Source organism: Arthroderma uncinatum (assembly GCF_011692745.1).
Source record: "Arthroderma uncinatum strain CBS 119779 chromosome Unknown scaffold2, whole genome shotgun sequence".
NCBI lineage: Eukaryota > Fungi > Ascomycota > Eurotiomycetes > Onygenales > Arthrodermataceae > Arthroderma > Arthroderma uncinatum.
Genome location: NW_022983864.1, coordinates 5,597,985 through 5,610,395, shown reverse-complemented (window position 1 = coordinate 5,610,395; position 12,411 = coordinate 5,597,985). Strand labels below are relative to the sequence as shown.

Genomic DNA, 12,411 nt, shown 5'->3' with positions numbered 1-12,411 from the left:
AACTTCAAAGGGGTATGATTCGTCGCATGTGGACTCCCAGTGTTCCATACACACACGTGAGAATCCCGAAGGACATAGCCCTTGCACAGGCTCCATGTTCACTATACCCCGAGCCAATGGGTCTAGTAGCCAGCAAGCCTCCATGGCCTTGGGTAGCACGTTCTGAACATAGGTCGCCAGAGCACCAAATGCATCCAGGGTGAAGCTCCTATCCTTACTTCACCGTTGATAAGACATTTGGAATGAGCAGAATCTCGGGGTACGAGGGAGACTCACATCACGCGAGCGGGTCCTTTTCCGCATATCAGCAGAATGCCGTATCCAAAGTGACCTGTCAGGGCCAGCCACCGCTTCCCCATGGCCTTGCTATCCTGGAGGCTCCTTCTATGCCCTTGTCTCCTCTTCTCATCCATCTGATCCCATTCCTCCATGTGGACTTGCCGGAGGAGAAAATCGACGGTATATGCCGATAGCCGTCGACCGACCGCCTGGCCACCCCGTTTAACATCGAACAGAAACCGTTCATAATGGCGGTATAGAAGGACCTGTGCTACACGCAGTTGAATATCATAGCACTCGAATGAGCGCTCCAGCACATCCGCACATCTCAGCAACTTGATGAAACTAGCTAGGTTGGAATCATCTACGGTTGGCGCAGCAACAAGGGGTTGATCCCAGATGCCCTTCTCGGCCCACATGGCAAGATGCGACTGAAGAAAATCAATAGCATCTTTCCTGATTAGATCATCGCCGGCTTTGATTGCGCTAATTATGCTAGAAGGCTTTAACTTCTCCCCAAATGTGTCCGTCATTATCCGATACGCGCGAAGGTACCGAGTTGTGGCAGCGCCATCTCTTGACGGTGGCCGTGTGCCTGTGTCCTCAAGTGTCTCACCGTTTGTAGAAGGGGAAAGAGGCAGGCAATTTCTCTCGCCCGCTATCTGCTGAATACCATTCTGTTCCTCTAGCACAGTGTCACCACCACCGAGGGATAGTTGGCTCTGGTTTGCTTCCCTCGTTTCATGTAGAATCGTCGTCCCAGGGCTGTCCATCCCCTGTCCAGGAGCTAATAAGGGGCTTGGCACCGAGCCCAGGGAGAGAATAGCCTCTGGGCTTCCTTGTGGTAGAGAGGGCTCCTCTAAAGATCTGTTGTATGGTTGTGCATATATCGCCCCATCCATGGAGCGAGCGAGCCTAGGTTCCTGGCCGCGGTGGTTTCCGAAATGTGGGGTATCGACTATATCAAAGAGTACGCCAAAGCGCTGCATTCTCGTGGAAAGAATCCTGAGATCTTCAATATCTAGGGCAGCTAGCGTTGATAGAACCTGACGAAGCAAAGAGGTAAACTACACCAAGTATTAGTGTGCACACTCAGAAGTTATACCAGGCCCGGACTACCTGGGGCCCGTGTACTCGTGTCTGGTTATTCTCATTTCTAGCACTGTCACTGCCGGTCTAAATATCAAAAGTTAGCACAATGAAGTATGAAACAGCAAGGTCTTACCAGGCTTAGAATCAGATAACTCATTCTTTGGCTCGATAGTATCTTCGAGAGGGCGTAGTGACCTCCTTCCACTACTTATTTTGATAAGGATACAGTAGTAATACTATATGATAAAGCTCTGTAAAGGATGTATATAATTATCTCTTTTTAAAAGGTTTAATGCTAAATTAACGGTCCAGGGACCTATTACAATATATTTATCAGCTTAATAGCCCAACGCCCTTTTGGCCTTTGTTGATTAAGCCTGACGTAAGACTCAAAATGTAAAGGTACTCCGTATAAGAAAGTAGAGCTGAGCATGTGCTGGTGTCATGCCAAGGGGCCAAGGCGCACCCTTGCGCGCCCACGTGCGCAGCTGCATCTCGGCAATTGCTGTGGCGCGCACTGCCAGCGCACCACCATCCTCAGGCGTTGAGTGGTTGTCAGGCTCAACAAGAGATATAAGGGTGCAGTGGCCTGTGATAGCATCCGCTATCACAATGTATGGTCTTTTGGCCGAGGGGCATAAGCACTAGACCACGGCGTGCTTATCCATCCCTAACAGTCTATCAGAAGGACGAATTCTATCCTGATATCGACAATCTCGACAACGTCGATATCGGCTATTAACTGGAATACTTTTTTGGCATGAGCGACAAAATGCAATAGTATTAAGACTGCTGAGTTCCATGTTTAAAGAAAGAGAAGTTCCTAGAGAACATAATAGATAAGTTAAGGAAGAAAGAGAGAAAGAGAGAGGAAAAGAAGACTTATATAGAAATAAAAGGAAAAATAAATGTTGAATTTCAGCCACGGTGATTAAGAGTAGGTATGTCTGCTGAAACAACATCATCTACCTTTTCCGCGGTGTCTAAGGAGAGATTTTTAATCCAGATAAGGATATGGGCGTGAGGGATACCCCGTTTTTGATATCAACATTCGCAATATATTTACCAAAGATATGGTTCTTGTAGATATCCGTCATCAACTCTTTGAATTTGATATAGAACACGCGATAAACTAAATTAGGCCGCTGTCTCCATGTTTGCATAGGTTCACCGTTCTTGTCGGTTAGTAGTTCACTTATAATCTCTGGCCAGCAAGGATTTGCTGTAAATGTAATAAAGAATTGAGGTCTACCAAAGTAGCGAACTAAGGCCATAGAATCCCGACACCTCCCCTGCATATATCGCATAGAACCCGGAAACGCAGAAGGGAGAATAATACGCCTGCCGATATCTTTAGGTCGATTATTTATACCGCGTTGGAATGTTGCTGATGTATTGACGTAGAGATCTGTTCGAAGTGTCTTTTGATAAAAGGTATAATATTTAAACTTTATCTTGATTGAGACCCAAATATCAACTAAGAATTGTTAAAATAAACCATCCCCACGATGTAATATATTTACTATAGCCCGTCGAGTATATAAGAGCTGTCGATATACCTTTCCCATTGAAGCATTCTCACGAACAAATTGAGTTCTAGTGTTTATTGTACCTGTGAGTGGGATATATCGATGGAATCTATGGCCCCCCATAAAGTAATATAGAACGTAGTGGAGTGGTAAATATAAAGGGTGCTCATGATGAATATAGGTAAGAAAATGATTATCTTCCTTAGGAAGTAGATCCATTATATCTTTAATTTCCTGCCGGCGAGGAGGAGCTTCTCGAAGGTAAAGCTTTATATCACGATAGCCAGCTTCACTATATTCAGTATCGATCTGAGGGACAAAAGCGGCTAGCTTATGATTAACAGTAGATAAATTATATTGATAGCCACCCTTTTTATTTGCAGTAAGCTTTAACTGCGGTGTTAACCGTAAAAAGGAGAAGTGAGTACTATCTTTTAGGATATCATCAGCCCGATAAAAGATCTGACTATATGAATTCGATTGTCTGAAAAATAAATTAAGCTCTCGAAGCAAGGAACGACAAACAGGATCCTTAAGTAGAGGGTTCTTCTTAACACGGTGACCTAAAGCCTCTTCTGGATCTAAAAAGTAGAGCTGTGCATGAGACGGTAAATCTCCAGCCAAAGGCCCCTGCATATGATAGATAGTACCCTACCTGAAAGATATATAATGATTCACGTGCACGTAGTCGCTTATCTTAAGTATATCCAATAGAGATATAAGCCAAAGCTGAATTAAGTATGCGGGAGAATTTTCGAAACTTTTTAGCCCGTGGTATATTAGAGCAGAAGTACTCATAAAGGAAGGGGGGAGGATCGGCAATTAGGATTGGCGATAAGCCACCATTACGGCAACATATTTGAAATCTGATATCGGTAGAGCCACGTTTTTTTGGAAGCTCCCTAACCTAAAATAAGGCGGAACAATAGGGACAGACGATATCTATCCTGCCAATATTAAGGGGTTGCCAGGTCTGGCCCGTTAAGAGGAAGCCTAGTGGTATTGAAGTAGTTAAGGAGGTTAAAGCGGTAGAAAGATCTCCTAGATTAAGAATGGGACCAATAGATCGATAGGCGGCACAGTATAAATTGGTAGATCGTCTAGACCTCGTAAGGACGGCGCCATATATCCGGCATACTGGGAGGCGAGATCGATAAATAGCGTATTGAACATGGGTTGATCGATTATCAATAGGTCGGCTGTAGTCCCTATATTTTTGAAGAGAACTTTCTGGGATACGTAGAGTTCTATACTGTTAACATTGAGTATAACGTTTCATTTTCAACTGGTTGGACACAATCTCTATATATTTTCGGAGGGGAAATAGAGGTAGTTGTAGAGATATTTGTTGATGGAGGAGTTGCTAACTGTAGTGGTTAACTTAGTGCAATCTGTCGAGGACGTTGGACCCTATCCTGCTGTCGATATTCTAAACAACGTCGATAGCGATTATTAATAGGGATTTGTTGCTGGTAAGAACGACAGAAAGCAATTGTATTCAAACTTCCTAGCTCTATAATGAGTAGAGAGTATTAAATAAGAACGATATAAAAAAAGGAGAAATAGCAAGAGAACTGAAGTATTAAAAAGATAGAAAGGAGAAAGGAAAGAGAAGAGTACACTAAAAAGGAAATAACTATTAAATATCAAAGAGATAAAGTTAAAAAAAAAACAAATATAATATAGAAAAGTGTATATCAAGCTAGCTTTGGTAGTTGCGCACACCCTACTAATCGGGGATCAGTTGGGCCTTGAAAGTGGATGTCTCCCATCTGGGCCATGAAATGTAACCATTCACAACTATAGCGTAGACAGCGGTCATGACCACTAAGGGACATATCCTGATTGTACCAAGCAGTGGAGATCTTGACCTTTTGCCTTCGTAGATACGCTAAAAACTCGTATTGATAAGGGAGTAGAAAAGACTTCGGACGGTTATCATGGGGTCTTATAGATAGACTGTCGACTCGATGAGTATAGGGATCGCGGGGATCGCAGTCCCAGAAGATTAGATTTTTGCCGTTTGGTTGACCGGAAATAACTGCAACACCATAGCAGTGCCAAGCCTGACTATCCCAAACCGCAGTTGATTTCCCTACCCATCCTTCCACCTGTGTTGCAAAAAGGGCTATCCAAGTTGTATGATGGTGTCTTGCCGTATAGAAAGAGGAGAAGACGTCTCGATGATCAATATCCGGAAGAGAGAGGGCCCAATTAGCCTTATCTTTGCCGCTTTGAAAAGAAATAACATGGGGGTGTATATAAGGTCTAGCCGGATCGGCGGATAGCTTGTTGAGAAACGGAAGTAATTCAGTAGCCGTGAGATAAGGCTCGGTCGGAATATCAATTGTAAAGGGGTATAAAAGGGTTGTCTTAGACCACGGTCGAGTAGCGGTAATCTGCGAAGACGAAATCGGGGGATCAGGAATTCGATTATATAGGGACTCCATATCAAAATAAAGGCAAAAAAGGGAATCAGAGTATGTAAAATGATATGTAGCAAACAGAACGCAGCAAAAAGAACGCAGCAAACAGAACACGCAACGCAGTAAAGAGTAGAATATAGAAAATGGATGTAATAAAAAGAATAAGGAAGAAAAGATTAAGAGAGAAAAAACATCAGAGATATTATAGATACCACAAACCACGCTAACCCCAAAAAAAGATAGTACGTCACAAGCTATAGCACGTGATAAATACAAAGACAACAAACCATATATGAAAAAAGTTCATATATAATAGTAACAAAATAATACACCAGGGATACGGTAAAAAAAGAAGATAAAAGGTATACATATAATAAATACTACTATAGAAACGAAAGCAAAACGTTAAAAATACCTTGAATATAAAAAAAGTATAAATATATATAAAGAAACAAAGTAACCTCCTCAAAAAGGACCACATGACCAAAAAGCAGATGACTAAGGAACACACCAGTCAGAAGTATCATATGATATTGGAGCGCGCTAATGATCGGTACGATTATGGCGTCTCTACGGGACACAGCGGAACGGCAAATCAATGCCTATAAGCCCAAGATACAATAGCAAAGAGCGAAAAATAGGCCTAATATCGATGAATGATGATAATAACTAGGGAAACAGGCCATATCTGGCCTCTATATATGGGGGAAGGCGTAGCGTACGTACGAGCCGTAATCAAACAGATCTGCAGGGGGGGAGTGGCGTTGGCCTGATACTGCCAAGACGCCGTACACACGAAGATTCTGACATATGATTAAGAGAGGAAGATGACTAAGCAACACCATTACTAAAAAAAGAAAACAAAAGTTCCAAAAAGCAAACAAACGCTAAACCAAAAAAAGCAGTATGAATAACCAATGAGAAGACAGTATAATGTGCATGAAGACACAACTTGACAACTATATATTGATGATGATATACGGAGTAGATGATAGGCTATTAAGCGTTTTGTATCAACCGCATTCGCTACAACTCCAAACTTTGCTCTGCAGCTACTTTATCGTTGTTATCGTACCCACAAACAATAAGTCCATTACTCATATGGCCAAAGACTTCGCGGATATCAATAAGTTTCAAGACTTCCCCGTGAATAATTAAAGCGTACCACATCCTTTCATTATTGCGTAGAAAGTCGTTGACTCGCTTCTCTGAGTTGGGCTCTGGAAAATGTACAATATTCTTTTCCTTTATACGGTATATAGCATACTTATACATTTCGGTAGGGATGTCCCTTAGCTCGGTATCATGAAGTAGGATATTTGGGGTTTGGAACCCAGTTTCCTGTGCGCCATCGGACAACGTCGGTAGATGAGGTGTCGTAGAATTTAGAGGGGCCAAAGCCATATCGTTCAGCGAGGTTTCAGGAAGCGGAAGGATCTGTTGCTCGGTCGGGGCTGCTAAAACAGGGCCTGGAGGGATAAGCTGAGATTCTGGCCGTAGCGTGGATGCTATCATCTCCAGGTTTATTGCCTTGGGAATTCGATCTCCTGGCTGCCTGGTATCGGACAGTATTTGTACATCCCCGTCCTTATCCACAGTTGGCTGATCTAGAGCGAGGTAAGCGGTAGCCCTTCTTCCGCATATCCCTAAACTTCGTCGATTCTTACCTTTCATTTGCTCATCCCCCTCCTTATCCACAGTTGGCCGATCTAGAGCGAGGTAAGCGGTAGTCTCCCGATAATCATCTACGGCCAGCTGATCTAGAGTGAGGTAAGCAGTATTCCCATTCCTAAAATTTGTAGATTCTTACCTGGCATCTCCTCGTCTCCCCCCATATCCATCGGCCGCCTAGCTATTGCGAGGTAATCAGATATTCCCACCTGCCCCGACACAGACAGAGGTGTTCCAGAGAAGGCCGATGTACTACACATGCTCAAGTCCTCACGCGGCAGTATATCTGAATCCGAAGACGTGTTTGAACCCAGAAATGCCAAGAATATGCTTCTAACAACGCTAAATGCCGATAGAGTGAGCTCAGGGGACGGATCGGGCTCGTTGTAGATTTTCTCTAGGGTAAGGTCTGAGAAGGCTTCCCTAAAGGCCGACCAGTATGGCGTCCCACAGTTCAGACTTTTCGACCACCGACCTTGGGGTGATTTCGCGCAACCACGTGCAAAGGGTCTCGGACCTGAAGCCGTTCTCTTACCAGCGGGCATGCTGCTCAAATATTCTGATATCTCCCGAGAGTTAAATCCTTCGTCCCTAGCGAGCCGTGCAAACTTGATCCACGCGTCAGGAAGGTAGTCAGTGTCCTTCGGCGGTGTATTGTCTCGCAGAGGCGTCTTATCAGTTAGCGACGGGAAGTGGCGTAGCGCGAAGAGCCACAGTCGGCGGTAGGCCACCTGAAATTCTGGCCCAACGTTACTTTGGCGGTGATGCCGCCGAAACGTGGAGAGGAGAGTCCCCCCCAGCCTGCTCGGGAGGAGGCATCGAAGGGCGAGTGCTGGCGGTTCGAGAAGCTTTGTGTTTTCTTGAAACGTCTCTAGCGAGGATATAATTGTGCTAATGTTTAGCGCGCGCTTCACCATCTCCTGTCGCTTTTTCTGGCTTGCTATATTCTTGAACAGCTTCCCGACCTTGAACATGCTTTTGATGTATCTTCTGTCGGTGATAGACCCTCGGGGGGACCGGCCCTGGAGTTCTCTAACAGTACCCGGGTCGAGGTACTTGCCTTGGTCAGCCCCGCCACATATGTCTGTCCACACATGTACGATATGTAGAACGCCAGCGGCCAACTCCTGCAAAGATTCAGGAATCCTCCTAAAAAGAGATAGTAGATTGTCGGCAATGATGTGACTGACCTCCGGATTGATCATCCTAAATATGCGACGCGAGCTTGCAAAGAACTTTACCGCCCATAGCCCGCGAAACGGCGTTAGCTTTTCAAGCGCCTTCCATAACACCGAGAACCTCTCAAGGGTTTGAAGGCGATTTAAGTCTCTGCGCTTCGAGCTCGAGAGCAGAAGACGCCACCTTCCGACATCCGTATTCCCTAATTCCTGGCATCTTAGGATGTTCCAGACTATCTCCCCGTCGAATAGTTTCTCTGAGTTGTCGTGGCAAAACCACATCCGATCCCGCACGTGATCAGAGAGGCCTGTTGGGTTAGCTTGGCGTAAATCATCTTTCGAGCTTTCGATATGCCGTACTCCCATATCACATAGGAAACTCACCGTCTTCGTTATAGAGAATTACAACCCACCAACGCTCCTCTGCTGGACGGTCAGAGTATAACTCTCTCGCCGCCTTTAGGCGGTGTTGGCCTTCTGTACAAGTGAGGAATTCGTCATCTTTAAGCTGAAGGAAAGGCGGGTCAAAAGAATTCAAATCTGCCTCGGAAATCCCAGATCTCGCCAGGGCTTCTTTAGCCACCAAAGAAGGAATCAGGGCCTTAATATAGTTTTCGGGATCCAGCCGGTTATCTAGGTGAAGACATTCCACTAGCCTTTGCACATTCCTCTCGTTCTCCAGGCGAATGTGATCGCCATAACCCGGGTAGCGAAGATTATGTAGTGCTACTTTAAAAGTACCGATTTGTGCGCGGCTCCTACTCTCCAGTTCCTCAATTTTTCCCTCTGTCATTGCCGTAGAAGCTGGAAAGTTTTCAGGGGTAAGCGGACCTTTTCTATGAGCAGGCTATAGGAGCAGTAATTCCAAAACAGTGGGAGAGGTAAAGTATTCAGATCTCCCGACTACGCTCTCATGATAACCTAGAAGCGGCTGCTTCGGGACTGGTCGTTTTGTGTGTGAGTTACCCTCTTTTATTGCTCCAACCGGCAGAGTAAAAAAGGAGCATGATCATATACGTGCTGCGAAATAGAGGTGGACTTTACTCTATTTAGCTACGCGCACCCCTCATCCTTTATTCTTTCCCTAACCACTACGTAGTATCGAATGGCGTCCCGCGAGCTCCAAAATATGCAGCGAGCACATCCATATAAGCAACCCCAGGATATCCAACTGGCACACGATGTTTTTACCATACAGTCGGAGCAGCTTCGAAGACTCGCCGTTCTGGAAAATGCAAGCCAACAAACTGAAGATGAGCTTGAAAAAATTAAACTACAAAAAGGCGTTCAAGACGCTAAGAGCGAGTTATACACTGTTTTAAGAGAGTTATGGCGGTAGATACTGTGTGCTGCAAAATCACCTTGACACCCCAACACTCTTTGTTGTCTGTTTAAAGCTTATTCCAAGCCGGTTTAATAATTCTAAGTATAGCTATAAAGATAGCTAATATAATTGCAATTTCTATTCACTATTCCTATAGTAAGAAGTGCGAGTATATACCTAGTAGATTTCTATAACTTACGGTATTAGTCTTTGGTCTGCCGTATGTAGGCCTATATATATATATAAGCGGGTGTAATAAGATTGTTCACATGCCTTAATTCTCTCTATCCTAAATTAATATAAGTGATTAGAGTTGTCAGGACCCAGTGACTGCACTGGGTTGGTTTTGCCCGGATACGCATTGGAGAGATGAACCGTAGACGGATGGGGAAGATACTGTATGGTGTGTTGATAGAGAGAACAACCGCTGGCCCCTTGCAGCGCTGGGGGTTATATGGCTGCACCGGGTGCAGCCACGTAACCCCTATTTCGTTTGCTCTGACCCCGTCGCTGAACCTGCTTGCTTCCGGGATCACGTGACGTCTGTCGACTCTGGTGTGCTGCGTTCCATGTTCATAACAAGAGTATATTTTTAGCACTATATGTATAGTTAAAATAAGTACTATAGGCTTTTACGCCATTAGATAAACTAAGGTAGCCAGGAGATATGCTACCTAGAGAGGCTTTTAATACTCTTATTATCTAATATTTCTCTAGCGGCTTAGGCACTATTCTATATGTTCTTGAATAGCTTTAACAGAACATTATAATAATATAAAATAGCTAGAAACTAAAGTAAACTTAGTGCGTCCTGGCTATCTTCTTTATTTAATAACTCTAGAAACTATACTAATACTTTAAAAGTTGCGTAGATATAGCGGTACCTTGGCCGTAACTGCTTTAAGCTAAAAGATAGTAGATATTTTGATTGCTATTTATACTCTGCAAGATACGCCTTGATAGAGCAGAATCCCTAAGCAATATATGCCCCGGCTTATACCAGCGCAAATAAACAACAAGTAGTATTGGAGTATCAAGGTAATTTGCAACACACTGTATAGAATACGGATCTATATTCTAATAATACATTGCCTCGACATAAGCTTAAACAGATAACAGAGAGTGCCCTGCTGATTTTGTAACAGTGTACCCGATGAACTAGTTGACTGATTGTTTGATTGATACAGCGGATACCACGCAGAGAGCTATCCTTCCTATCACACGAGCTGTATCGCTGATATCAGCGACTTACACTGGACGCATCCAGTATCACGATGGTTAGAGATTAGATATAGTATAGGACCGCTAGGGCAGGCTGTATCGCAGTAGATAGATATCGTAGGGGTCTCAACGAAGTGGCAAATGCGGCCAAAAACCAATAAACAGCTTTGCACAAATAAGAGAGGATACGTTGTGTGTACCGAGTATTTAGTCACGCTAGAGCTTAGGTCGCATGAGACCTCTCTAGCATGACAAAAGACGGCCCAGAGCATGGAAAGAGATTTTAATTCTGCTCCATATACTTGGCTGTGGTAGTGGTGGGGCGTCCTGCATCACAATATCTCCATCTGGGGTTATATTTTGCCTTGTATATGTTCGCGGCAGCATTTGTTGTTTTTTAGAACCCCTTTTGGACATTGTTGGTAGTTGTAATAACGAGGTGGTAATAAAGCGTTCAAAATGCAGAGAGATACAGTAACCTAGCCAAGTCTTTAATTATATCACAGAAGTAAATTACTACGCTTATATAGCTATTTTGAAAACTGCGGCTGTCACACGGCGCAAGTTTTACAGAATATATTTTCCCGCGATTATATGTCCATTCAACACATAGCCATCGGGCCATATACGACCACACATATCACCGCTAAGTACGAAGAACTGCGGGTTTTTTACACGTAAAGGAAGCGCTACATACTGTAGCCTGGATAATATAGTATATTGCAATACAATATATTGCAATATTGGTTTGCCCTTGAACTCTCTTGTCGTCTTTCCCAACTACATATGCCAAGACACGCTTATCCGGATGTACCATAACCCCCATGTTCCGAATACTTTACCCCGCGACAGTGGTGGTTTCTAGTTGTCGACAGGCTTGACACAAAGGTGTGGGTGCTTTTTGGTGCCATTTCTGCATACAGTGTGTTGCAGAATCAGCTTGACACTCTTACACTCTTTGCTCTTTGTTAAATGCGATTCTGAAACACGCTAAAATACATTCAGTTAGGTTCGAATAATCCCTGCTCATGAATCGTACTGTATCCAGAAATCACATGACCGTTACTGTAATTTTCGCAGCTATCCATATTCTCTGCAGACCCGCTCTCAGACTAGCCAAGTTCTGTGTTATGTCGATAGGATGGCTCCAAGGTTAGCACTGTCGAAAATCCAGTTTATCTGTGATATGTTAAAAAGCAATGAAGCTTTATCTATATCCCAAATTGCAAATGCTGCTGAATGTAGCCGGCAGTCAGTCTACTATGTTCGCTCGAACCTGCGGCAGTTTGATAGTCCGAGGGCGCCGCCAATTCCCACTGGACGACAGCGAACTATCACACCTCCTATGCTCCGCGCCCTTTGCGATCATCTTCTGGAGAAATCTGGCCTGTATTTAGATGAGATGGCCATCTTTCTCTGGGATGAGTTCCATATACATGTGACGAAGTGCAGTATTAGCAGGGCTCTAGCGTCTATTTGTTGGTCGAAAAAGGCGACACGACAAAAGGCAAAAGAGCGCAACCATGAGCTGCGGGATGCATACGTCCATTACCTTTCAGACTTCCGTTCCTATCATCTGGTGTACGTTGACGAGTCTGGATGTGATAAGCGGATAGGATTCAGGCGGACTGGCTGGTCCCCGCTTGGGGTGACACCCGTTCAAGTGTCTAAATCTCACCGCGACCAGCGCT

General features: G+C 44.3%; 2 protein-coding genes across 2 annotated transcripts; both read right to left on the bottom strand.

Moving 5' to 3' along the window:
• Window positions 1–272: 272 nt before the first annotated feature.
• On the bottom strand, window positions 273–1,528 carry GIQ15_03617 (uncharacterized protein; the record flags this gene model as incomplete). Its single annotated transcript, XM_033551034.1, has 3 exons — window positions 273–1,346; window positions 1,399–1,455; window positions 1,505–1,528. 3 exons carry the CDS (start codon window positions 1,526–1,528, stop codon window positions 273–275), a joined length of 1,155 nt encoding a protein of 384 aa, XP_033408195.1.
• Window positions 1,529–6,352: 4,824 nt separating this feature from the next.
• On the bottom strand, window positions 6,353–8,968 carry GIQ15_03616 (uncharacterized protein; the record flags this gene model as incomplete). Its single annotated transcript, XM_033551033.1, has 4 exons — window positions 6,353–6,933; window positions 6,994–7,086; window positions 7,137–8,483; window positions 8,560–8,968. 4 exons carry the CDS (start codon window positions 8,966–8,968, stop codon window positions 6,353–6,355), a joined length of 2,430 nt encoding a protein of 809 aa, XP_033408194.1.
• Window positions 8,969–12,411: the final 3,443 nt, after the last annotated feature.